A 27,251-nucleotide genomic window follows, 5' to 3' on the forward strand; every position below is an offset into this window, starting at 1 on the left:
GGATTATATACTTTGATGGCTATAAAATGCTGGCTGGACTGGGGGCTGGTGTAATCCTCACATCCCCGACTAGGGACACAGTTCGCTACGTACTGCAAATTATGTATACAAACTCTAACAATGTAGTCGAATACGAGGCGCTACTACATGGTCTTCGCATGGCTGTCTTCATGGGTATACAACGCTTGGAGGTGCGCGACGATTCGAACCTTGCAATTTCCCAGGTCAACGAAGAGTTCAATGCAAAGTACCCAAAAATGGTGGCATATCGAAACACCATATTAAAAATATCAGCTCGGTTCGAAGGACTTGAGTTCCATCACGTCGCTCGAGAAAGTAATCAGGCGGCCGACATCCTCGCTCGTATGGGCGCTAAGCGCGACCCTGTGCCACCCACCACTTTTGTGGAATGGCTCTTTAAGCCATCCGTAGTGTGGCAAGGTGAGAGCAGGGAAAAAAGTACGGACCTGATCACACCCCCTGCTACCGAACACAATGCAGGCACCGTCGGCGGTCCAGATATCAAGATAACACCCTCTGCTCGTGAGATCATGGTGGTTATCGCTCCCTGGACCGAACCATTCTTGGCCTACCTTAATAGGCAAGAGCTCCCTGACGATCAAAACGAGGCTCGATGCGTAGTTCGGCGCTCCAAAGCCTTTCAAGTACATGAGGGGGAATTGTATAAAAGAAGTACTACCGGAGTCCTTCAAAGGTGTATCTCCGAAGAAGAGGGAAGGCAACTCTTGGTAGAAATACATGTCGGCCTCGGTGGTCATCACGCTGTAGCTCGAGCCCTCGTAAGCAAGGCGTTCCGGACAGGGTTTTTCTAGCCCACACCTCGAGCAGATGCTCAAGCCCTTGTCCAATGTTGCGTGGGTTGTCAGCTTTTCGCCAATCAAAGCCATATGCCTCCCACCGCATTAAGAACAATCCCCATTACTTGTCCCTTTGCGATCTGGGGGCTTGATATGGTTGGACCCCCTAAAGGGGGAAGCCATGAAAAGAAATATTTTGCTGGTCATGATTGATAAATTCACTAAATGGATAGAGGCCAAACTGGTAAAAACAGCTGAGGCCAGACCAGTGATTGACTCTATATCCGGCGTAGTCCACCGTTATGGTGTCCCGCACAGTATCATCACTGATAATGGCTCTAACTTCACAGCCAATGAGGTGAAAACTTGGTGCGCTAAGTTGGGCATTAAACTCAACTATGCATCCATATACCACTCTCAAACAAACGACCAAGTCGAACGGGCCAATGGTTTGATCATGAGTGGTATTAAACCCAGACTAGTGCGCTCTCTATGAGAATCAGACAAGCACTAGGTTGAGGAACTCAATTCCGTACTCTGGAGACTCCGGACCACGCCAAATCGAACGACCGGATATACAACCTTCTTTATGGTGTATGGCACAGAGGCCGTCTTGCCCTGCGATATTATTCATGACTCACCTAGAGTGCGCATGTACGAAGAGAAAGAAGCCGAACTAGATCGACATGATGACCTAGATGGACTTGAAGAGGAGCGCGACATTGCCAGGGCCCGTTCCGCATTCTATCAACAACAGGCCAGGCGTTACCAAAGTAGAGAAGTGCGGGCTAAAACATACAATGTAGGAGAACTTGTTCTACGCCTCCCGGAGAAGAAAAAGGACAAGCTCAAACCCAAATGGGAGGGCCCCTTCATAATAGATGAAGTCCTTACTGGAGGAGCCTATCGCCTTTGCCATGCAGAGGACACTCGCCTTGAGCCGAACCCATGGAACGCCGCCCGACTCCGAAGATTTTACGCATAGTTCGGCCTGCTTAGGTTTAACTTTAAAACTAGGGTTTTCTATTTTCTCTCCCCTTTTACTTTTCCCCGTTTCTCTTAAATGTATGTTCGGATCAACCACATTGTTAGGGGTACACATATTTAAATGTATACACCCACCATACATGGGGATTCTTTTAAAGAAGCATTTTATTAAAATGCTTACAAGCTTCTTTTGCCCGTAGTGTTCGTTGATTCTGCCATTTTATGCACCTCTATGACTTAAGTTTTTGCCAAGCTGGGTTGCCTTGCTCCTATGCTTATACCCTACGTTCCCGATTGTTTGGCTAGGGTGTAAAGGGAGCACCTCTGCGATTGTTACAACCGGGTTATCCGGACGTGTACCTCAGATGGGTGAAGTCGAAAGCTAGTGTTCTTAAGGGAAAAATTGGTCGGCACATATGCAACAGACTGTTTCTGGAAAAACCTATGAAATTGGCTGCCGTTACTTCGGATACAGGCCTAGCCCAAGGAAAGAAACCCCTAACGGAACTATTTTTCTTGGAAGATGTTCTTACATTAAACAGTAACATAACATAACTCCCCAAACATGTTTTGTCTGTTCGAGCAATATGACCAGATTGCCTGGTTTCCGACAATACTAAATGTTTCCTAGTTAAACATAGTATACAGAAACACTCAAACTTCTTGGTTCGGAGGTAGAAGCCGTAGGTCTGCATGATTTTTTTTCATAAAATGCGGCAGGAGATAAGTTCGGTCATAAAGTGCAGTGATACATCAAATCGAACACCTACTCTCTTTCTATGCCATCTAGTAGACTATCTAATTTACAATCTTGTTATGAAAATTTTGCCGCTATCATTACTTGGTCGTATACCAAGCTTACGGGAATTTCCTTCCCGTCCGGTCCTCACGGCCCAACTCTGGCCATATGGTTCGGATCAAGACCGGTATAGCGTGTCTTCACCATGGCTCATGCCTCTCGAGCACCTTCATGGCACGCGGATGTCTTCCACAACTCGAAGCGACGTCGAGCACCCTTGAACTGCCAACCCTGATACGTCTCTAACGTATCTATAATTTTTGATTGTTCCATGCTATTATATTACCCGTTTTGGATGTTTATGGGCTTATTTATACACTTTTATATTATTTTTGGGACTAACCTATTAACCGGAGGCCCAGCCGAAATTGCTGTTTTCTTGCCTATTTTAGTGTTTCGAAGAAAAGGAATATCAAACGGAGTCCAAACGGAATGAAACCTTCGGGAGAGTTATTTTTGGAACAAACGCAATCTAGGAGACTTGGAGTAGATGTCAGGGAAGCTTTGAGGTGGCCACGAGGGTCCAGGGCATGCCGCCCACCCTCGTGGGCCCCTCGTGGCTCCCCTGACCGACTTCTTTCACCTATATATATCCATATACCCCAAAAACATCAAGGAGCACAATAGATCGGGAGTTCCGCCGTCACAAGCCTCTCTATCCACCAAAAACCTCCCATGAGCCCGTTCCGGCACCCTGCCGGAGGGGGAATCCATCACCGGTGGCCATCTTCATCATCCTGGCGCTCTCCATGACGAGGAGGGAGTAGTTCACCCTCGGGGCTGAAGGTATGTACCAGTAGCTATGTGTTTGATCTCTCTCTCTCTCTCTCTCGTGTTCTTGATATGGCACGATCTTGATGTATCGCGAGCTTTGCTATTATAGTTGGATCATATGATGTTTCTCCCCCTCTACCTTCTTGTAATGGATTGAGTTTTCCCTTTGAAGTTATCTTATCGGATTGAGTCTTTAAGGATTTGAGAACACTTGATGTATGTCTTGCATGTGCTTATCTGTGGTGACAATGGGATATTCACGTGATGTACTTGATGTATGTTTTGGTGATCAACTTGCGGGTTCAGTGGCCTTGTGAACTTATGCATAGAAACTAGCATATGGTTATCTTAAGCACAGAAACTAGAGCAGGCCCAAGACAAACAACAACAGTCAGTCGGTCAGCACCGATCAAGCAGGAAGCACACAGTCAGCTAAGAATACTGGACGACGGAGCTACAAGTCTCTGGTCCATTCCACATGTATCCTGAATAAAGCACATCTTATATGTCATAAACACCATCATCTATTAGTAAATGATTACTAGTCGAGAAATACACACTGACTTGGGCTTGAGCATTGGCTGGCGAGCCGAGCCCCGCTTAGCTTGGGCTTGAACAAACATATCAAGAACACAAGATATATACCATGTCGGCCGAAGCAGGGATGGCTCGGGGCTAATTTGCACTGGTATTAATAGTTCGTCAGTGTAAAGTGAACTATTTTTGGACTCAGAAATAAAAAATTTAGACTGCGCAAGAGTCAAAGGGGATAAAATGGACTTATTCCATCAAACCAAAACAGGAAGGAACAAATACTGAGCACACCAATGCTTCATCATCAATCTGGAATTCTCAAACCTTCCAACATGTTCTACAAGAGAATGGGTCATTTCAATCGTGCGCTAATTTTTTTATATTGAAGAACATGTTACATCACTAATGTTGAGTTCCAGTGGCCAACAAGCAGAAAGGGCAGTGTTAGCAGATGCACTGATAAAGGATAAGTTATCTTTGTTGACTCCAGAATATAAGCAGGAGCAGAAGAATAAGCCACAGATGCACAAGATGGAGATAGTTTCATCTTGGCTAATTCCCCAACACCACACTCGAACAAAACGAACAAAAGAACACCAGCTAGAAGGATATTTAGAACCGAAAGCCAGAACTAGAACAAGATTAAAGAGGCAGGGTGATTTATTGGAGAAAAGCTAACTGCGAGGATTTGCCGGCATAGCAATCTTTGACAACTTCATTTGCCAGTATTCTGGCCATTGCCTTCTCAAAAGTACAGGCAAGTGCATTACTCCTACCACTACTTAGTCTTCTCATGATACTTGTATGTGTAGTTATGCAGTATCCACAACCAGCTCGCGATTTGGATTGGAATGACTTTACATCTTTTTTTCTAGAACACCACAAGTATAACATTTTTATCAGTCATCTGTGGCCATACAAAATCAGTAAGCAACAACCTTGAATATGTTAAGGTTACATACATGGGTAACTACTGCAGAAGTACTAAAACTACCTAAACCGAGCTCAAGTATATTTCTTAAAAACAAGGAACAAATTATGGCACTGATGCTGATCCACCGACATCAGATAACATTACAAATAAATAGAATAGCGCATGAAAATCTCGGAGATGATCTGATTACCAGGATCGGGGCCCTTGGGGGCGGTGGCGCAAATCTGCTGGTTAGGGCACCCGGTGCAGGAATCGGCCTTCCCCGCCTTCTCCGACTGCGTTCCAGGGCAATCTAAGCAAGAAACACATAAATAATAAGCTCACAAGTCACCCCCTTCTTCCATGGCAGGACGACCTAGAAAACAGGAGAGCGCGGACGGCCAAATCGGCCCGAATCCAAAGAAAAAGGGGGAACACGGACGGTATAATCGAGACTTACGGGCGTTGGCGTCCTCCGGGACGTCGCCTTTGCTGCCGCCGTTCTCCATCTCTTCCGCTCCCTGCTCGCCCTCACCGCCTCCTTCTCGAAGTTGCTCTCCTTGGACCGGGAAGGGGAACTGAGGATTTGAGAGGACCGCGTTAAAACCCCGGCCGACCAGGGAGGGTATCGGGCGTTGGATTCTGGTCCAACGGCTGGGAGGTTGGGTTTCAGTCGCTGCGCTGTTGGTTGTACATAGCGTTGTCAAGGACAAATTTGCATCTCATTGCTTCTCCTTCAAAGAAAAATATTGTGAGTGGTTGCTTCTTCAAATTTTTCTCCTCCTCTCTTTGAGAGTGAACTTTTCACAATTTTAATTTTAGCCCCTCGACAAAAATAAAGAAATAATAAGGGAAATTATTAACAAAGTCCTAGCTAGAAAATGGGCTGTAGTTTTAGCAAAAATGGGCTGAGTAAATTCCATTGTAATTAAAAATACAAATCATAAATGGGCTATATGTTCTCTGCCACAGATGTGATGGTCACTTGTGGGCCTACTAAGTTGACGCGTACGCAAGGCTTTGTCAACTTATAGTCAACACACTCAACTAAAAAAAACTTATAGTCAACAGACAGTTCTATTAGCAGTGGCCGTTGGATGTCCATCTAACGGCTGTGGTGCTTCTTCAATCTCAGATATTCATGCTTCAGCCGCCCAAACCACCGCCGGCAGTACCGCCTGCTACCGCCTCCCATGGCCGGTCGTGCTGCTTCTTCAACCTCTGTCCTTGCTCCTGTCTTCCGTGGGCGGCAGTGCTGCCGCCACCCGAACCAATCAAGTTTCCCACTCCTCTCCATCTCCGACTCCACTGCTGTGTCTTCCTCATCTCCGGGTCGTTCTAGTCTGGGGCCTCGTCGTTGTCCACCGGCCTTGGTGCGCTCGACATGGTGTGGTCAAAGTGGTCAACAAACGAGTCACCGAAAGATTACTGTACGTGAGAGGCTGACAGTGGGGACGCACCACGCCCATGGACGCATGCATTCAACTGCATCCTTTTTACCCTAAAACATAATGTTTTCTTCCCCTGACAGCTGGGACCCACCAGCTACATCTTCGCACACAAGGAAGTGCGTCCTTATTACGGGCAAAAAAATGATTCTCCCCTGACAGCTGGACCCAGCAGATATATCTTCGCACGCAAGGAAGTGTGTCCTTATCCTCCCTGACAGCTGGGACCCACCCGGTCAAAGTGTACGTAGTGTTGTCTATCTTATCGCGAAGGTGTACGTACATACTGGTCGATCGGTCGTTCTGCAACGATGAACCGTGGCCGAGTAAGTAGCGGCACGTGTCATAGTAGAGCCCCCCGCGTAGTAGTTCAGGTTGTCCCGTCTAAACCGTGTACACGTACATATAGCCACACGCCAAAAAATACGGCCACGTACGTACATATGAGCGGGGTCTTGAAACGTGTACTCGCGCATACGAACGGCCAGGGTTCGTGTACATGGAGAGGCAACGGACGGCAGCGACGTTGTCCTGTTCATCTTCAGCTAACCGGCTAGGTCAGAACGGACGAAACAACATCGTGTTCACCGGGAGCCAAGTGACTAGGTCGGAATGCGTCCTGTTCATCGGGAGGCAACAGACTGGGTCGGAATGAATCGTGTTCATTGGGAGGCAACCGGCTTGGACGGAACAGCCGATCGAAACGAGGCCTGATGTACCACGGAACGAATGAAACGGCCTTGTGTTCGATCATCTAGGATCGAAACGGGATCCTATTCATCGGGAGGGGTCTACCGTACCGCAAAACGGAGGAAACATACTTGTGTTTGAGTGCCTAAGGTCGAAATAGGGTCCTGTTGATCGGGAGGGGTGTGGCGTACCGTAAAATGGAGAAAACAGACTTGTGTTGGAGCGCTACGGTCGAAACGGGGGTCCTTTTCATCAGGAGGGGTGTGGCGTACCGCAGAACGGGACTCCACGGGTTACTGTTCATCTCCACCGGCGACCTCCTCCAGCCTCCACGGGCAATTGTTCATCCACCGTGTCGACCTCCTCCAGCCTCCACTTGCGTCTGTTCATACACGGGCTTCTGTTCATCCAGCCTCCACCGCTCCTCCACCAGCTACTTTTCAACCACCCCTCCACTGGCTACTGTTCAACCAGCCCTCCACGGGGTCGTCCTGTTCATCCAGCCCCAATCAGCTCGATAGTGGTCCTGTTCATCCAGCGGCAACAACCTCTACACCCCCACGGGGCCCTGTTCATCCAACCCCCACCGGGAACTATTCATCCAACCCCCAACAACGCTCACTGTTTATCAAGAGGCAGCAGGTTCAACCGGCTTCAATTAGCAGCAATAGCGAAGGAATCGCTCGATCGGGTTCAATTAACAGCAAGGGATCGATCGGGGTTCAGTAACGTAGCTAGTGCAATCACTCGGGTTCAGTAGGCGAACGCCACGCTCGGGTTCAGTTAGAGCCCAACGCCTCACACCCACACGCGTACGTGTATGAGAGAAACGCGCATCGCTCGGCCCCCGGCCACCCACCGTAACTAGGAACTCCCTGATATTTTCCTCGCCCTCGCTTTTACCACGATTTTTTCCGTCATGGACGACCCAAAGAATGTCATGCAGGTGTTTCTCAGGCCCGCCCAGGACGAAAAGCCCATTTTCTGTCATGATTTTTTGTCATAGAAGTAGGAGCCCACCACATCTATGATGATACCTGATTTTGTCATAATTATCATCATAGAAGTGTCATAAGTATGACAGAAAAAAAATTCGTTCAACCCAAAATGTCATAGATGTGTCTTTTTTTTGTAGTGATGGTTGATGCCAAATTTTCTTCTCTCCGTTGGTAGCCTACTACTACTTGTGTTTTATTTCATTTTTGGAAGATCTATTGTTAATGCAAGAACTTGTTTTGGTTTACACTCACTGATGCTTTTCTTTTCCATAGAATTTGTCTTCGTGAACGATCAACTGATGTGTGCATTATTAATCATTTAGTTTTGTTTATGCAGTGCAAATCATTTTCCAGAGTTTTGCTGTGGTGGTGGATCATTCTTTCTTTTCTTGTTAAGGAGCCATTGTTTAATTATTCGTCCTGAAAAAGTGTAAACTGTGCTTAGTTGATTGATGCTTTATTGATCTGGACATTTGTATTGCAGAAGAAGGCTCTTGTACTTTGCGGCGGCTACTTGAGGCATTAATTGTGTGTTTGTGCTGCTAACTAGATTAGCCAACAATGGTTCTCAAAATTGTGCTCTCGAATGTGCTACATGAGGCTTACAACTTTTACAAAGAATGTTGAATTTGGTGTACCCTTAATCTTCAGTATTGGTTATGTGCTGCAAAACTTGCGCATGTGCTTGTAAATCATGGTTTATTAGTGTCAGTTGTGCATTTGTGCCTGTCTCATAGTGAAAAGCATGAGCCTTGTTTACCTTGAAATCAGTAATAGATTGCACTGTCAGAAGTCTTCGCTCTTAATTATGATATGGTCTGCTCATGTCCCAATTCATATAGTAACAAAAAAACGCCAAAGACGTCAAGCTGTGGAGACAGATGTAACCCAGGGCTCTAACACTAGCAGAAAGTATGCATTTGTCCAATAATGTTCCAATTTATAATAATTGCGGTAAGGCAGCACTAAGGTGATGGCTTGCTCAATGGGCTCCACCATAATCAATGCTTCCACATGGTAGGCACTAAAATTCAAAATACAATCAGAATACACTGCTAAATACATTGCAGATCATCTATCCCAAGTCAACTGTTCGGTTGTGATTTCAGGAGCAGATGAGCTCGAGCACCGTTTTGAATTTCCCTTTATTTCTTTATTTTCGTCGAGGGGCTAAAATTAAAATTGTGAAAAGTTCACTCTCAAAGAGAGAAGGAGGAGACAAATTTGAAGAAGCAACCACTCACAATATTTTTCTTTGAAGGAGAAGCAATGAGATGCAAATTTTTCCTTGACAACGCTATGTACAACCAACAGCGCAGCGACTGAAACCCAACCTCCCAGCCGTTGGACCAGAATCCAACGCCCGATACCCTCCCTGGTCGGCCGGGGTTTTAACGCCGTCCTCTCAAATCCTCAGTTCCCCTTCCCGGTCCAAGGAGAGCAACTTCAAGAAGGAGGCGGCGAGGGCGAGCAGGGAGCGGAAGAGATGGAGAACGGCGGCAGCAAAGGCGACGTCCCGGAGGACGCCAATGCCCGTAAGTCTCGATTATACCGTCCGTGTTCCCCCTTCTTCTTTGGATTCGGGCCGATTTGGCCGTCCGCGCTCTCCTGTTTTCTAGGTCGTCCTGCCATGGAAGAAGGGGGTGACTTGTGAGCTTATTATTTATGTGTTTCTTGCTTAGATTGCCCTGGAACACAGTCGGAGGAGGCGGGGAAGGCCGATTCCTGCGCCGGGTGCCCTAACCAGCAGATTTGCGCCACCGCCCCCAAGGGCCCCGATCCTGGTAATCATATCATCTCCGAGATTTTCATGCGCTATTCTATTTATTTGTAACGTTATCTGATGTCGGTGAATCAGCATCACTACCATAATTTGTTCCTTGTTTTTAAGAAATATACTTGAGCTCGGTCTAGGTAGTTTTAGTACTTCTGCAGTAGTTACCCATGTATGTAACCTTAACATATTCAAGGTTGTTGCTTACTGATTTTGTATGGCCACAGATGACTGATAAAAATGTTATAGTCATGGTGTTCTAGAAAAGAAGATGTAACAGTCATTCCAATCCAAATCGCGAGCTGGTTGTGGATACTGCATAACTACACATACAAGTATCATAAGAAGACTAAGTAGTGGTAGGAGTAATGCACTTGCCTGTACTTTTGAGAAGGCAATGGCCAGAATACTGGCAAATGAAGTTGTTAAAGATTGCTATGCCGGCAAATCCTCGCAGTTAGCTTTTCTCCAATAAATCACCCTGCCTCTTTAATCTTGTTCTAGTTCTGGCTTTCGGTTCTAAATATCCTTCTAGCTGGTGTTCTTTTGTTCGTTTTGTTCGAGTGTGGTGTTGGGGAATTAGCCAAGATGAAACTATCTCCATCTTGTGCATCTGTGGCTTATTCTTCTGCTCCTGCTTATATTCTGGAGTCAGCAAAGATAACTTATCCTTTATCAGTGCATCTGCTAACACTGCCCTTTCTGCTTGTTGGCCGCTGGAACTCAACATTAGTGATGTAACATGTTCTTCAATATAAAAAAATTAGCGCACGATTGAAATGACCCATTCTCTTGTAGAACATGTTGGAAGGTTTGAGAATTCCAGATTGATGATGAAGCATTGGTGTGCTCAGTATTTGTTCCTTCCTGTTTTGGTTTGATGGAACAAGTCCATTTTATCCCCTTTGACTCTTGCGCAGTCTAAATTTTTTATTTCTGAGTCCAAAAATAGTTCACTTTACACTGACGAACTATTAATACCAGTGCAAATTAGCCCCGAGCCATCCCTGCTTCGGCCGACATGGTATATATCTTGTGTTCTTGATATGTTTGTTCAAGCCCAAGCTAAGCGGGGCTCGGCTCGCCAGCCAATGCTCAAGCCCAAGTTAGTGTGTATTTCTCGACCAGTAATCATTTACTAATAGATGATGGTGTTTATGACATATAAGATGTGCTTTATTCAGGATACATGTGGAATGGACTAGAGACTTGTAGCTCCGTCGTCCAGTATTCTTAGCTGACTGTGTGCTTCCTGCCTGATCGGTGCTGACCGACTGACTGTTGTTGTTTGTCTTGGGCCTGCTCTAGTTTCTGTGCTTAAGATAACCATATGCTAGTTTTTGTTCTTGATCTATTATAGGCTAGATAATCATTTATTATTGTTAAGGAGTATTAGTATTGGTCTAGGAGTCCTTATTAGTCTATGTTTAGTTTCCTTACACCTCAAGTCATGTGTAATATATATATGCCCCTTGGGCCTTCAATGAAGATAAGTTGCTTTCCTAACATGGTATTAGAGCCTAGGTTTAAGTCTCCAGACGTCGCAACTCGTCCTCACGATCAATTTTTTTTCGATCTCCACCTCCCTTCGATCGAACAGATCGATTCTTCGTCTCGTTCTTGGCGTGCTTGTTCCAGTCCGCCTCCGATCGCCTGCACATCCACGGTTGGGTCGGGCCTGGTCGGCTGATGCCCGATGGAAGATCTCCCAGGCTTCAGCCTTCGGGAGTGTGCTAGCAGTGCAAGATAGCGAGAAACGGGAGTGGGCCCAACGGTATGGGAGGAGATGTCTGCTAAGCTACATGCACTAGCCAACGTAACCAAAAATCCAAACTGATGGAAAGGGCTAGGCAATCCACATATGCACTTCAACACCCCTCTCACATGTGACGCGAGAAGTCAACACGTGAATAGACTCAGAGGTATGGCTCAAGAAGCCTATACATGGACATAGAGGGAACAACAGCAATTTTTGGATGAATTGCAGAAGCCAGGATTGAGCTCAAAACCTTAGACTCTGATGATACCATGTTAAGCTTCATGCACTAGCCAACGCAACCAAAAGTCCAAACTTTTGGAAAGGGCTAAGCAATCCACATATACACTTCAAAATGTCGTGGTGGCAGAGGCAAGCAGAAGTGTAGCCTGGCAAAGCAGGTATGTAACAACCATGGAGCCGGAATAAAATTATGAAGTGATACTACTTGCGCGAAATACAACTAACCAGTAACCCACATAAATTTAGCATCTGATTTGGAACTAGGATAGTAGTATGAATGCTACAAATAACAATATTATCATCCTCCCTGGCATGGATGACATGAACCAACTGCACCAGGAAATGAGGCTGCCGCTTAGGGAAGATGGCCTTGGGAGTACTCTAAAAAGCACCAAGCTGGCGGCCGGGTGACCTCCAGATTCTAGTCAGGATTAGGCAGACACCTAGTTAGGATGGTGGCGGCTAGCACCTAAGCAGGGTAACGTTCACCATCTAGAGCACTGGTGCCCTCCTAGCTGATCGCACATACCATGGTTCTAGATCAGTATCCTGGTATTCTCCCTCTCTGAAACTGGGTATTAGCAGCTGCAAGCAGCAGTAGACCAGTCAACAACTCAAAATGATTTGTGATTAAAATTGGTATTGATCCATTACATACGAACATATTTAGATATATTATAACTGAGCACTAATCCAGCCCTCTCAGGCCATTAGGGTCTTAACCGTCAGATCTTCTGTTTCGGTCTTTGCTGTCCATTAGATGTCTCTCTGGCCCCCATGACCACTGTACGCTGAGCACATGCGGTCAACTGGAGTGGGCCGCTGCTCCGGGAACTATTTCGGACGTATACTGTGAATTTGGGCCAAATGGGCTAGGTGCCACTGCATACGAGCTGATCGCTGCGCATGTGTGGCTCGACGAGCTGTCTGCTCTTTGCTCGGTCGGCATCTCCAACGAGAGGACCAGACCGATCCATGGGGAGGCGAAGTTGATGCATCTACAGCCGAAGCGGCAGGGGACTGTTGGGTGGACGATAAATCCGGCAATCGATCTTCAGTTTCAGGAAGCATTTATCACGATTGATGTGCACCCGGCTGCAATTAAATGGAGGTGTGCGTTTCCTTTTTCTTCCAACCCTTTCCTAGATCCTAGAGATCCCCTATTCCCTCCGGGTTATCTTGAGCTCCATCCCCCTGATTTCTTCATGTGACCTTCATGTCAGATCTCACGCGAGGGAAGCTACTCCCGTAGCTATGGACCCCTGAGGTTAATTGGGTCAGTTTTCCCCGTTGGGTCCAAGCAGCGAAGGCCCTTCTCTCGCAGCGCCTCCTCCGAATCCCGACCTCTCCTACCACTGCCGCGCCCCACCCAAACGTTGACCCCGACGGTGTCCACCATGACGCCTGAGTTTGCCGAAGGCGGCACCACTGGAACCGGCGTCCGCAAACGGCTCCTGTCCATGGGCAGGGTCGACGCAGTTCCTCGACCCCGGCCTATCTCGCGGTCATAGGGCGAACCCTTGGTGCCGCGCCACCATGACCTCCTGGTCGCGACTCCTCGCGGCGCCGATGACCACCCGTCCGGTAACCAAGCCCGTGTCCAGTATGCTCGCACCTCTATCCCTTTCTGTTGTACCACCGCTAGCTACTGTATGGAGGTGTGACATCTGATATTCGGGGTGTCGATTAGGTACACGGTGCACTTCGGCGCTAACACGCGATGCAGGACGGGTACACACACAATGGCGCTGAAGGTGTTCCGAAGAGCAGGGTATTTTTGTGGTTAAACAGGCATCTGACGCAGGGAAGGGGGTGTGAGCATTCTCTAACCATGTACAGTACTTTATCTGAAGGGTATAGACGGGATTTCCTGTTACTTGAACCTTTTATCTGGAATGCATGGATTGTTAGAGGGCTGTAGCCTGTAGATGCACTACGGTTTTGCAAATTGTGATGATATGAAAATAGGGATCACTCCCATCACCTCAAGAACTGCACCTTCTACCATAACTGAATTCAGTGTTGTTAAAAAAAACTAAATTCAGTATTAATTGTTAAGTTGTGTAGTGATATTCCTACTATTTATTTATTTGTGATGCAGTTAAGCAGTTGCTTTCTTGTTTGCATGAAAGACGAAATCATTGAGGGAATTTATGATACTTTCTCGGAATGCGCTTCCATAAGCAAATCTATGTCAATTCACAATGTTTGAGCTACTACAGTTACATTCGAGGAACTAATGGAATTGTCCCCATCCTGCGTGTTTTCAGTGATACTGCACGCTGTGTTGATCAAGGTGGAGGAAAGAGAAAAGGTAAGTAGCATCAGCTGGTTGGACCCAATTTACATATTCTTAATGGTTCTATATTTTAGGTGCATTTGCTATATATTTGGAGCCTTGGCATGCTGATATTTATGAGTTCCTTGATTTGAGAAAGAACCATCGGAAGGTAAACATTCTAGAAGTAATACGTAAAACACTTTCAGGCAGAGATACCCGAAACTGATTACCAGTTTGGATTTACTTTTTTCGCACTGGATCACCACCCTCATGCTATTGATCTATTTGTTCATTTATCAGGAACTATTTGCAATGGGAAAATCATTTTAATTAATCTAAATCAATTGTTTATGTACAATTAGTTGTTCATGTTTTTTTATTATCTCCTGTATTTTTAGTTGTTCAAGTGCTCCATATCTGCTTGTCCTCTGTATATTGTAAGAGGGTGATAACAAGAGTGGATCTCTCAAGCTAATTAGGCTTGATACTTCACACCCTCCGATACAATTTATTTGGTCTGGTAAGGCCCTGAAGCATACTATAGTTACAAAATTGATCTTGGCTTTGTTTTCTATTCTTTTCGTAGCCATCAACTTGTCGGAATCATTCAAACAAAAGCAAAATCATTTGGCCTACAAGGAATAGTAAATGATAGAACATGCATGGTTCATGAATCCTGATAAGCGGCACCTATTATCAACCATTGCTGTTAAATTTGAGCATCAACCAGAAATAAGGTGACATTGCCAAAGTGCAGAGTTCTTCCAATTACTCTTTAATTACTTCTGGTCACGAACCATTTGGTTTTAAAGTGCGAAATATTGCATGGGATATCCCTTATGTAACTGTAACCGGAGAATATTTTGTCATATGAGTAGTTTTTATTATTCCAAACCATGCAATTAGAGGATTCAGAATTCCTCGCTAGGGAGACCCTGTTTATGTCCATGCTATCAATTCTCTTGCTATTAACGTCTAAGAGAACATCTCTTGCCGGAAGGGGTAGAGCTAGGAATTTTATTAATTGGGTCTGTAGTATCGTGCAGATCACTGATACTAGAAGGGCTTTGAGGCCACGATTATGTTGGAATTTGGTTTTACTTTTTGCGTTATATTTCCCATTTTCATCACAGGATTTCACTTCTATTACGCCTATTTTTTTAGCATGGCCTTTTATCTACTACATTTCATGTAGTAAATAATATTTCCGGCCAAAACGTCACCCCCTGCAGACATCTAATTAGAAGCTTGGAACATAGAAATAAGACTTACCCTTCAATAACTTAGTAGGTGTTAACATGTTTGGAAGCTACCTTCATGCATACAATAGAGATGAGGTACTCTGGTTTTTTCTTATCGAGTTGGCGTTAATGCATGATTAAGGTGGGGATGATGCCTGTAGTGGAACATGTTGTTGAAGAATTCTACACAGAGCTTCTTAAATGTGTACTGTTGTGACTCGGGGAAGTTTTAGTAGGACCTATGTTAATTTGTAGTCAAATTGCTTTTATATTTTGTGCTTATGTTTTATTATAGCTAGCACCAAACAATTATAGTGTTTATTAAGCGATTTCCTTCTGATTTTGTTGTTTTTGAAGATTTAGTACGTTCAACCTGATCCCGGCTAGGACACAGACCATTATGATGCATCAAGTATTGGATTGAGAAATCTGTACCATGTTGACCATATCTCTCCCAAATATGTGCAATGTTCATCAAAATAAAATGAATGGCTATATTGTTCTTTTTGAAATAGAATAGAAAGATGAAATGCCTTTATAACCTTCATATATATTCCTAAATCATCCTGCAAAATTAACTGAACATGACTAGGCACGGCCGAGCATCAGGAAATATGTAGTGAAATCGATTAACTAACACTCCAAGCATTCAGATACGCCAGCATAAAGCAATACGAGGTGGTCAGACGAACGAACAGGTGCGAACGGGGAATCATAGAACGCAAATTATGGACTCGAACCAATTCCATGAGTGATTATGCATCCGCCGCATCCAGATCTAGTGACAGGCAACACAAATCCGACGCCGAACCGATGGATTGGGCTGGCTAGCATCGCGTGATTTGGGGCCGGGTTCGTACCTCCGGCTGGAGCAGAGGCCCGCACCCGAGGTGGGTGATGAAACGATGATCGGGGAGCTTGCCGGACTCCGTCCGCGCCTAGGGCCGGCCGCCGGTGTCGTCGCCGCGTAGTGGGTATGGTGTGGGTCGGAAGGGAGGCGTCGCTTGGTTCGGGTGCGGTGCAGAGAGAGAGAGAGCCAGAGAGGGGAATGGAATGGGGGGAAAGTATCCTATACTCCAATGGATTGGGTGCTCCGGCTGCACCGTACGCAGCTCATCCATCAGATACAGAATACAAGGTTAGGATGAAACCCGAACGCCCCGCTCTTAGAATTTTGCCAAAAGGCGCCCCACATAAGCACAAAAGGCGCCCCCGTTACTTAGGTGTGCCACAGTTTGGAACAGAAAGAACAAAAAGCATCAGGGGCCTGGCGGCGGATCTCGCCGTGGGCTGCGCTGCCACACCGGTGGAACAAGCTCGCTGCAGTACGGACGTACTCTGCTCCGACGTCCAGCGGGAAACTCGCCCCACCTCTGCCCCGCCATTATCCACCTCGACGCAACCCCCTCCACAGCCACACACTCCTGCCTAGCTCCGCCATCTACCGACGCCGGAGAAGAGAACTCCGAGCCTTCAGGTATTCTTTTAGATGTTACGAATTTGTGTTACTATTATGTGTTTTGGATCTAATCATTTGTTCCCTTTATACTGATTTTTGGAGTTGTAGCCAATCGTATCTTGAGTAGATGTCTTTCTGTATCTTGGCGCGGCAAACTTAGTCAGAGAAATTGCTATATTTTGCTTAGACTGCATATTCTAGCAATTATGTATAGTAAAAATTTCAGAAACTTATGGCCTGGTAGTGTACATGAGTGAAGTAATTTTATCTACTTGTTCAAGTCCTGAACATGAAGTGCTTGTTGGCACAAGTTGTGATATTCTGCTTGAAGGCACAGCCGCACAAGACTGAGATTCATTAACACTTGCAATATGTTCCTACAGGTGTGATAAAATGGCATTTTATTCCTACAGATCTCACTTTGTGGTGATATCATGCTATGTGTCCATGGCAAAAAGGCTATGCTATATTATGCTGCTGTACTCAAGACCATTTTCACAAGCACTCCTTTTCTTTTCCTTAGTTCATCTAAATGCCAATGCATTCCATATACATTATCATTCTTCGCTACTTTAGCATGGGATTATTGTTTTCTTAGACTTCGATGTGCTACAGCTCTCATGACAATCTAACTCTTAGTTGTTGCTGGATGTAATATCTAAAAATTATTTCTGCACGGAGCATGGAAGGATGGAGTCAATGGCAAGCATTGCTTCAAGTGTCGGATCATCTACAATGAATGGGACCTGAAGATGATGCCAACAACTTTTCCATGGTATTTATTTGTCATATTACGCCAGAATTTAAATAGTATGTCTTTCATCAGCTTTTAGTAATGCACTTTGTTTTCTTCTTTGCAGAGCAAGCAGTATCCAAAAAGTTTGAAGATAGATTATTCTATTTACTAAGTTGGCACTGGTAGCTCAAATGGTGTGTTTATATTTTGATCCTCTTTGATTAAAACATATTCAGAATTTGGAAGTCTTCGACTAAAACTTGTTTATTAGTAGCATCTAGATTTACAGCCCATGGGAGCGGACATTAGTTGGTGCAGTATATGTGTACCTGCTATACCTGATTTATTAGTAACATCTAGATTTGATCGTTGAAGTATGTGGTTGATGGCAGAATTATGTGTAATGTCATGAGCCCGATTCAGAAAGCATTCACGACATATTATTGCTGTAATATTAACTTCGCAATGTCAAGATGGATTAAAAAGGTGGTGGAATGCCAATGAATGATTGTTGATTGATCCTTTTGCAGTTTGACGTGTGTGTTTCATACACCCGACACTATAGTCTTCTCATTTGTCATGCAGGTTTCACCAATTAAAATCATGGTTAAATTCTTCTTTTACTTCAAATTAGTCGCACCTTGTTAAATCACTAAACATTTTGTTTTCATAATGTGCACTTCCTATGGAACATATGTTTCCTTTTGTATATCAGTTTGGAAATTTCATGCTGCTATCTGTACCATATTTATATGTAATGGACGATTGTAAAAGCTTCTTGGAGCTCCTGTGTCTCCTTCTGGAGTTTTAGGGTTTTTTTTTGGAATCAGTTTAAGGTTTTTGAATGTTTAGGACAACCAAATAGTGCCTTCCCAGCAGCCAGTGACAATTTTTTGTACACGCTCCTGCTCATATTGGAACTGAGCTTTGGAACCATTTATATTGGAAAGCTAGCTAACAAAGGAGTAGCTGAAGAAATGCTGGATATTATGAACAAAGCTAATGTGTCATGGTGATGCAAAGCTTTCTACATTAAGGTCCTTATAAAACTTTTCTATCTCTCTACACTGGAACATATGTTTTCATTTGTTTGGAGACAAAGTGAGCGCACATGTTGGCTAGAAATTATACATTCAGTTTATATTAATATATACTCCTTGCATAAATCACTTGTGCAAATTTTGCTCCAGAAAATGCTTGGAAACGAAACCTGTTCCAGAGATGCTCAGTCTTCTACTTACACTGGAACATGTCGACGGCCCAGGCACACCCCGAGCTGCCGAAACAGCATAGTTGTGTTTTTCTGTTCCAAACTGGAAGCAGCACATCCTGGAAACGTTCAGCTATTCTGTACTTACATGGGGTCCTTTTCGCAAAACTTCATAGGTGGGGAGTTTGGGCTCCATCGTGTCCCTGTATTCTGTATCTAGCGACTCTGCTGCGTACGGTGCAGCCGGAGCACAGAATTCACTGGAGTACAGGATACATTCCCATGGAATGGGTGAGGGAGGGGAGTGAGGCGTCAGGGGCGACGGCATTTGCCTTTTGGCTTTTGCGGCCTCCTCTATTTTTGGGGCGGGTTTACGCAACGTATCCATTCATTTTCATGTGGAATACCACAAAATACGACAGAGGAAGAATTATCAGCGTGTGTTAATCGTGTCGACAACGTGATAGACGAAGTCATCACAAACGCCTCGTAGTCGATCAAAACATCTCTTCCCACTAAACGAATCATCGGAAATCCTAAAATAATTGCAACTTCCCAAAGCCAAAATGATTAAAATCTGCAAGCCCGAAGTCTGTAATTTCAGCCTCTATCGCATCAACGCTCAATATTTCTGAAACAAAACCCGGATACACAAGCCAAAAAGCTTTAGGAAACTAAGAACAGAGTCAAAACCACTCGGGCGTGTAACAAGCAATTGTACAACGAGACATCCCAGATATCATCATTACATTTTTGACTAGTGGTACTTCTCCAACAGGCACAAACACTGTCTGCTTACTTGGTTTTGATCAGCTTGTCGATGATGCTTTTCAGAGCCGGCGCACTGGCGCTGCACCTCTGGTCGGCGAAGCACGACCTCCCTTCCTCGGCTGCCTTGCACAGCTGCGGGTCCATCGGCACCTTGCCGAGGAAAGGGACCCCCATCTCATGGCACATCTTCTCTGCGCCACCCTTGCTGCTGTCAAACACCTCGCTGCAGGCCACGACCGACAAAAGCTCCGGAGCCTTCTCCTTGATGTAGTTCATCGCCCACTCCGTGGCGTCTGTCTCCCCTGCAGGACCTGGCTTTACGAACTTGAGGTCTGTGAATGCCTGCCTCAGGCCACTCATGTTCTCCACAACGCCCAGCACCGGCACACCCACCTTCTTGCAGAAATTGATTTCCTTCCTCACGTCAATAAGAGAGACTTGCTGAGGGGTCGTCACGATTATCGCGCCATCAACTTCGGTGGCTTGTAGGTACTGGACGATTGAGATGTGCTCATCTGATGTTCCAGGGGGTGCATCCACTACAAGGTAGTCAATCTCACCCCAGTCAACATCCTTGAGAAACTGTTTGATCAATCCGTTCTTGCGAGGACCCCTCCATATGACAGCATCATCTGGGTTAGGCAGCATAAACCCAATCGACATGACACCAAGGTTGGACTCAACATAGATTGGTGACCACCCAAGGTTGCTCTGATGAATATCCTGGCCTTCAAGGCCTAACATTTTCGGGATGCTAGGGCCACATATATCTATGTCAAGAAGGCCAACCTGATGGTCCATTTCAGCTAGGGCAAATGAGAGCTGGGCTGAAAATGTGCTCTTTCCAACACCTCCCTTTCCAGACAAAACCAGTATCTTGTGTTTCACAGTAGCCATCCGCTCAGCAATAGCAACCAAGTCTGAAAACACACAATACAATACTCTCATCAACATTTTTAGGCCACTTACAATGGAAGTAATAGAAGCAAAAGTACTAAGTGTATTTGCACACGCGTTAACCACCAATTATAACAAATGATTATCTAGCCTATAATAGATCAAGAACAAAAACTGGCATATGGTTATCTTAAGCACAAAACTGGAGCAAGCCCAAGACAAACAACAACAGTCAGTCAGTTGGCACCGATCAGGCAGGAAGCACACAGTCAGCTAAGAATACTGAACGAAGGAGCTACAACCCTCTGGTCCATTCCACATGTATCCTGAATAAAGCACATCTTATATGTCATAAACACCATCATCTATTAGTAAATGATTACTGGTCGAGAAATAAACACTGACTTGGGCTTGAGCATGGCTGGCGAGCCAAGCCCCGCTTTGGGCTTGAGCAAACATATCAAGAACACAAGATATATACCATGTCGGCCGAAGCAGGGATGGCTCGGGGCTAATTTGCACTGGTATTAATAGTTCGGCAGTGTAAAGTGGACTATTTTGGACTCAGAAATAAAAAAAATTAGACTACGCAAGAGTCAAAGGGGATAAAATGGACTTATTCATCAAACCATAAGGTCCTTTGGTTCATAGGGGTAGGAATATCACAGGAATAGGAAACTTGCATGAAATGAGATGTCATGCATCTCAAATCCTATGAATAGAAATAGGAAGAGAGATGTCCTTTGGTTTACATCATAGGAATTTTTCCATTGAGTCTAGGCTAATGTTTATTTTCCTATGAAATGTTAAGGATAGGAAGAATTCCTCCATAGGAATAGGATTCTAATCCTATAAACCAAAGGACAGTAAGGGAATTTTTCCTATAAAAATCCTATCCTATAGAATTCCTATAAAATTCCTCCAAACCAAAGGAGGCCTAAACAGGAATGAACCAATACTGAGCACACTAGTGCTTCATCATCAATCTAGAATTCTCAAACCTTCCAACATGTTCTACAAGAAAATGGGTCATTTCAATTGTACGCTATTTTTTTATTATTGAAGAACATGTTACATCACTAAAGTTGAGTTCCAGCGGCCAACAAGCAGAAAGGGGAGTGTTAGCAGATGCACTGATTAAGGATAAGTTATCTTTGCTGACTCCAAAATATGAGCAGGAGCAGAAGAATAAGCCACAGATGCACAAGATGGAGATAGTTTCATCTTGGCTAATTCCCCAACACCACACTCGACAAAACGAACAAAAGAACACCAGCTAGAAGGATATTTAGAACCGAAAGCCAGAACTAGAACAAGATTAAAGAGGCAGGGTGATTTATTGGAGAAAAGCAGTGAGCAACGATTTGCCGGCATAGCAATCTTCCACAGATTCATTTGCCAGTATTTTGGCCATTGCCTTCTCAAAAGTACAGACAAGCGCATTACTCCTACCGCTACTTTGAGTCTTGTTATGAGACTTGTATGCGTAGTTATGCAGTATCCACAGCCAACTCTGTGGTTTGGACTGGAATGACTGTTACATCTTCTTTTCTAGAACACCATGACTATAACATTTTAATCAGTCATCTGTGGCCATACAAAATCAGTAAGCAACAACCTTGAATATGTTAAGGTTACATACATGGGTAACTACTGCAGAAGTACTAAAACTACCTAAACCGAGCTCAAGTATATTTCTTAAAAACAAGGAACAAATTATGGTAGTGATGCTGATTCGCCGACATCAGATAACATTACAAATAAATAGAATAGCGCATGAAAATCTCGGAGATGATCTGATTACCAGGATCGGGGCCCTTGGGGGCGGTGGCGCAAATCTGCTGGTTAGGGCACCCGGCGCAGGAATCGGCCTTCCCCGCCTCCTCCGACTGCGTTCCAGGGCAATCTAAGCAAGAAACACATAAATAATAAGCTCACAAGTCACCCCCTTCTTCCATGGCAGGACGACCTAGAAAACAGGAGAGCGCGGACGGCCAAATCGGCCCGAATCCAAAGAAGAAGGGGGAACACGGACGGTATAATCGAGACTTACGGGCGTTGGCGTCCTCCGGGACGTCGCCTTTGCTGCCGCCGTTCTCCATCTCTTCCGCTCCCTGCTCGCCCTCGCCGCCTCCTTCTCGAAGTTGCTCTCCTTGGACCGGGAAGGGGAACTGAGGATTTGAGAGGACCGCGTTAAAACCCCGGCCGACCAGGGAGGGTATCGGGCGTTGGATTCGGGCGATTTGATTATTTGCCACCGTTTACTTTGGGCTTTGGTATTTTGCCACAGATTACATTGTAATTGATCAGATGCCACCCCTTAGTTCGCACTTTGTTCTTTTGCCACTTGTGTACACAAAAATAATCTTTGCAAAGAAGAAACGACTTAAGTGCACAAAACAGCGGACACTTTTGCCCTTTTACCTGTTTGACTAAAACACACAGTTTGCTCCCTCAATCGGGATGAACCCTAGCCCGTGCTCACTCCTGACACAGCCGCCACCGCTGTCGTCGCCCTGCTGCTCCCCGGAGGCCCCTGCTGCCCCGCCACCACCTCTCCCTCTTGCTCCTCTTGCGTCTCCTCGCCTCCCCCTGGTGCTCACGGCGTCTCCACGAGCTGCTCTTGCCGGCCGCCGCTGCTCCCCGTCTCAAAGTGCTGCTGCTAAAAGGATTAGTGGTGTTAACTAAGGACATAAACAGCGGCTGCACTAATCCCAATCCTGGCTTCTTGCTATGGGGCGCAACCCAGCCGGCCGCCGTCGCTCTGCGTGCTGGTCACCCTAACCCTAGGTCGCCGGGGAGAGGAGCGGGGGAGAAGAGCGGGAGAGAGGGACTCACCTCCTAGCTGGGATGTAGTAGCCGCCGCCGTCGAGTACCACCAGGGCTGCCGCCGTTGACGACCAATGGTGCCGAGTCACGTCCAGTAGCCGCCGCCGTCTCCTGTGCTGTGCGAGAGAAGGGGATGATAACGAGAACGACGACCGAAGCTCTCGAGCGATTCCTGGTCAATCGATTGGCAAGGGTATTTTGGTATTTTTTTGCGGGACCCACTTGCCAGAGGGCAAATTAGCAAAGTGCCAGGTAAAGGGTGTCATGGGATCAATTACAAAGTAAGGGATGGCAAATTATCAAAGTACAAAATAAGTAGTGGCAAAAAATCAAATTCCCCGTTGGATTCTGGTCCAACGGCTGGGAGGTTGGGTTTCAGTCGCTGCGCTGTTGGTTGTAGATAGCGTTGTCAAGGACAAATTTGCATCTCGTTGCTTCTCCTTCAAAAAAAATATTATGAGTGGTTGCTTCTTCAATTTTGTCTCCTCCTTCTCTCTTCGAGAGTGAACTTTTCGTAATTTTAATTTTAGCCCCTCGACGAAAATAAAGAAATAATAAGGGAAATGCAAAACGGTGCTCGAGCTCATCTGCTTCTGAAATCACAACCGAACAGTTGACTTGGGATAGGTGATCTGTAATGTATTTGACAGTGTATTCTTATTGTATTTTAAATTTTAGTGCCTGCCATGTGAAAACATTGATTATGGTGGAGTCCACTGAGCAAGCCATCACCTCAGTGCTGCCTTACTGCAGTTATTACAAATTTGGAACATTATTGGACAAATGCATACTTTCTGCTAGTGTTAGAGACCTGGGTTACATCTCTCTCCACAGCTTGACGTCTTTGGCGTTTTTTTGTTACTATATGAATTGGGACATGAGTAGACCATATCATAATTAAGAGCGAAGAGTTCTGACAGTACAATCTATTACTGGTTTCAAGGTAAACAAGGCTCATGCTTTTCATTATGAGACAGGCACAAATGCACAAATGACACTAATAAACCATGATTTACAAGCACATGCGCAAGTTTTGCAGCACATACCCAATACAGAAGATTAAAGAGGACAACCAAATTCAACATTCTTTGTAAAAGGTGTAAGCCTCATGTAGCACATTCGAGAGCACAATTTTGAGAACCATTTTGGCTAATCCAGTTAGCAGCACAAGCACACAATTAATGCCTCAACTAGCTGCCGCACAGTACAAGGGCCTTCTTCTGCATCGTCGAAATACAAATGTCTAGATCAATAAAGCATCAATCAACTAACCACAGTTTACACTTTTTCAGGACGATTAATTAAACAATGGCTTCTTAACAAGAAAAGAAAGAATGATCCACCACAGCAGAACTCTGAAAAATGATTTGCACCGCATAAACAAAACTAAATGATTAATAATGCACACATCAATTGATCATTCACGAAGACAAATTCTATAAAAAAGAAAACAGCATCAGTGATTGCAAACCAAAACAAGTTCTTGCATTAACAATAGATCTTCCAAGAATGAAATAAAACACAAGTAGTACTAGGCTACCAACAAAGAGAAGAAAATTTGGCATCAACCATCACTGCAAAAAAAAGACACATCCATGACATTTTGGGCCGAACAATTTTTTTTCTGTCATACTTATGACACTTCTATGACGATAATTATGACAAAACCCGATATCATCATAGATGTGGTGGGCTCCTACTTCTATGACAAAAAATCATGACAGAAAATGGTTTTTTCGTCCTGGGCGGGCCTGAGACGCACCTGCATGGCATTCTTTGGGCCATCCATGACGGAAAAAATCGTGGTAGAAGCGAGGGAGAGGAAAATATCGGGGAGTTCCCGGTTACGGTGGGTGGTCAGCGGCCAAGCGATGCGCGTTTCTCTTGTACACGTACGCGCGTGGGTGTGAGGCGTTGGGCTCTAACTGAACCCGAGCGTGGCGTTCGCCTACTGAACCCGAGTGATTGCACTAGCTACGTTACTGAACTCCGATGGATCCCTTGCTGTTAACTGAACCCGACCAAGCGATTCCTTCGCTACTGCTGCTAACTGAAGCCGATTGAACCTCCTACCTCTTGATAAACAGTGAGCATTGTTGGGGGTTGGATGTGTTGGAAATATGCCCTAGAGGCAATAATAAATTGGTTATTATTACTATATTTCCTTGTTCATAATTGTTTATTATCCATGCTATAATTGTATTGATAGGAAACTCAGATACATGTGTGGATACATAGACAACACCATGTCCCTAGTAAGCCTCTAGTTGACTAGCTCGTTGATCAATATATGGTTACGGTTTCCTGACCATGGACATTGGATGTCGTTGATAACGGGATCACATCATTAGGAGAATGATGTGATGGACAAGACCCAATCCTAAGCCTAGCACAAAGATCGTGTAGTTCATATGCTAAAGCTTTTCTAATGTCAAGTATCTTTTCCTTAGACCATGAGATTGTGCAACTCCCGGATACCGTAGGAATGCTTTGGGTGTACCAAACGTCACAACGTAACTGGGTGGCTATAAAGGTGCACTACAGGTATCTCCGAAAGTGTTTGTTGGGTTGGCACGAATCGAGACTGGGATTTGTGACTCCGTGTAAACGGAGAGGTATCTCTGGGCCCACTCGGTAGGGCATCATCATAATGTGCACAATGTGACCAAGGGTTGATCACGGGATGATGTGTTACGGAACGAGTAAAGAGACTTGCCGGTAACGAGATTGAACAAGGTATCGGTATACCGACGATCGAATCTCGGGCAAGTACAATACCGCTAGACAAAGGGAATTGTATACGGGATCGATTGAGTCCTTGACATCATGGTTCATCCGATGAGATCATCGTGGAACATGTGGGAGCCAACATGGGTATCCAGATCCCGCTGCTGGTTATTGACCGGAGAACGTCTCGGTCATGTCTACATGTCTCCCGAACCCGTAGGGTCTACACACTTAAGGTTCGATGATGCTAGGGTTATAAAGGAAGTTTGTATGTGGTTACCGAATGTTGTTCGGAGTCCCGGATGAGATCCCGGACGTCACGAGGAGTTCCGGAATGGTCCGGAGGTAAAGATTTATATATGGAAAGTTGTTGTTCGGGTTCCGGAAAAAGTTCGGGTTTTTTCGGTAACGAGATTGAACAAGGTATCGGTATACCGATGATCGAATCTCGGGCAAGTACAATACCGCTAGACAAAGGGAATTGTATACGGGATCGATTGAGTCCTTGACATCGTGGTTCATCCGATGAGATCATTGTGGAACATGTGGGAGCCAACATGGGTATCCAGATCCCGCTGCTGGTTATTGACCGGAGAACGTCTCGGTCATGTCTACATGTCTCTCGAACCCGTAGGGTCTACACACTTAAGGTTCGATGACGCTAGGGTTATAAAGGAAGTTTGTATGTGGTTACCGAATGTTGTTCGGAGTCCCGGATGAGATCCCGGACGTCACGAGGAGTTCCGGAATGGTCCGGAGGTAAAGATTTATATATGGAAAGTTGTTGTTCGGGTTCCGGAAAAAGTTCGGGTTTTTTCGGTATTGTACCGGGAAGCTTCCAGAAGGTTCCGGAGGATTCCAGAGGGGTCCGGAGGTCCGTAAATTGTTCCACCACGTCCAATACAGTAGCATGGGCTGTAGGGGGCGCCCTAGCCTTAATGGGCCAGGGGCACCAGCCCCCCCAAGGCCCATGCGCATGGGAAGGGGAAAACCCTAAGGGGGAGGGCCTCCACTTGACTTGGGAGGCACTCCTCCCCCCCTTGGCCGCCGCCCCCTCCTCAGATTGGATCTGAGGGGGCCGGCCCCCCTCTCCCTTGCCCCTATATATATGTGGGGGGTGGGAGGGCAGCCGCACCACATGTTCTGGCGCAGCCCTCCCCCTCTTCCAAGTACTCCTCCTCTCCCGCGGTGCTTGGCGAAGCCCTGCAGGATTGCCACACTCCTCCATCACCACCATGTCGTTGTGCTGCTGCTGGATGGAGTCTTCCTCAACCTCTCCCTCTCTCCTTGCTGGATCAAGGCATGGGAGACGTCACCGGGCTGTACGTGTGTTGAACGCGGAGGTGTCGTTCGTTCGGCACTAGGA

At 45.5% G+C, this 27,251-nt stretch overlaps 1 protein-coding gene and 2 long non-coding RNA genes across 10 annotated transcripts; 1 reads left to right on the top strand and 2 right to left on the bottom strand.

Moving 5' to 3' along the window:
- Window positions 1-4,992: 4,992 nt before the first annotated feature.
- On the bottom strand, window positions 4,993-16,247 carry LOC123156390 (uncharacterized). Its single transcript, XR_006478018.1, has 3 exons — window positions 16,117-16,247; window positions 5,286-5,403; window positions 4,993-5,138 (listed from the first exon to the last, which is right to left on the bottom strand). It is a non-coding gene; the product is annotated as an uncharacterized lncRNA (long non-coding RNA).
- On the top strand, window positions 12,592-17,970 carry LOC123156389 (uncharacterized). 5 transcript variants are annotated; one of them, XR_006478014.1, is made up of 5 exons: window positions 12,594-12,845; window positions 12,958-13,337; window positions 13,425-13,588; window positions 14,005-17,490; window positions 17,576-17,970. It is a non-coding gene; the product is annotated as an uncharacterized lncRNA (long non-coding RNA). The 5 variants fall into 5 exon arrangements; XR_006478016.1 differs by having other exon boundaries at window positions 13,425-13,567; XR_006478017.1 differs by having other exon boundaries at window positions 13,425-13,548.
- A 1,282-nt stretch (window positions 17,971-19,252) lies between these two features.
- LOC123156391 (cytosolic Fe-S cluster assembly factor NBP35) lies at window positions 19,253-23,427 on the bottom strand. 4 transcript variants are annotated; one of them, XM_044574518.1, is made up of 5 exons: window positions 23,168-23,427; window positions 22,754-22,988; window positions 22,383-22,500; window positions 22,134-22,235; window positions 19,253-20,352 (listed from the first exon to the last, which is right to left on the bottom strand). In XM_044574518.1, exons 3-5 carry the CDS (start codon window positions 22,429-22,431, stop codon window positions 19,457-19,459), a joined length of 1,047 nt encoding a protein of 348 aa, XP_044430453.1. In that variant the 5' UTR covers window positions 22,432-22,500; window positions 22,754-22,988; window positions 23,168-23,427; the 3' UTR covers window positions 19,253-19,456. The 4 variants fall into 4 exon arrangements, with proteins under 4 accessions (XP_044430453.1, XP_044430455.1, XP_044430456.1 ...); XM_044574520.1 differs by having other exon boundaries at window positions 22,754-22,991; window positions 23,168-23,319; XM_044574521.1 differs by having other exon boundaries at window positions 22,754-22,985; window positions 23,168-23,314.
- Between the last annotated feature and the right edge of the window lie 3,824 nt (window positions 23,428-27,251).

The sequence above is a fragment of the Triticum aestivum genome, chromosome 7B (genome assembly GCF_018294505.1).
Source record: "Triticum aestivum cultivar Chinese Spring chromosome 7B, IWGSC CS RefSeq v2.1, whole genome shotgun sequence".
Lineage (NCBI taxonomy): Eukaryota > Viridiplantae > Streptophyta > Magnoliopsida > Poales > Poaceae > Triticum > Triticum aestivum.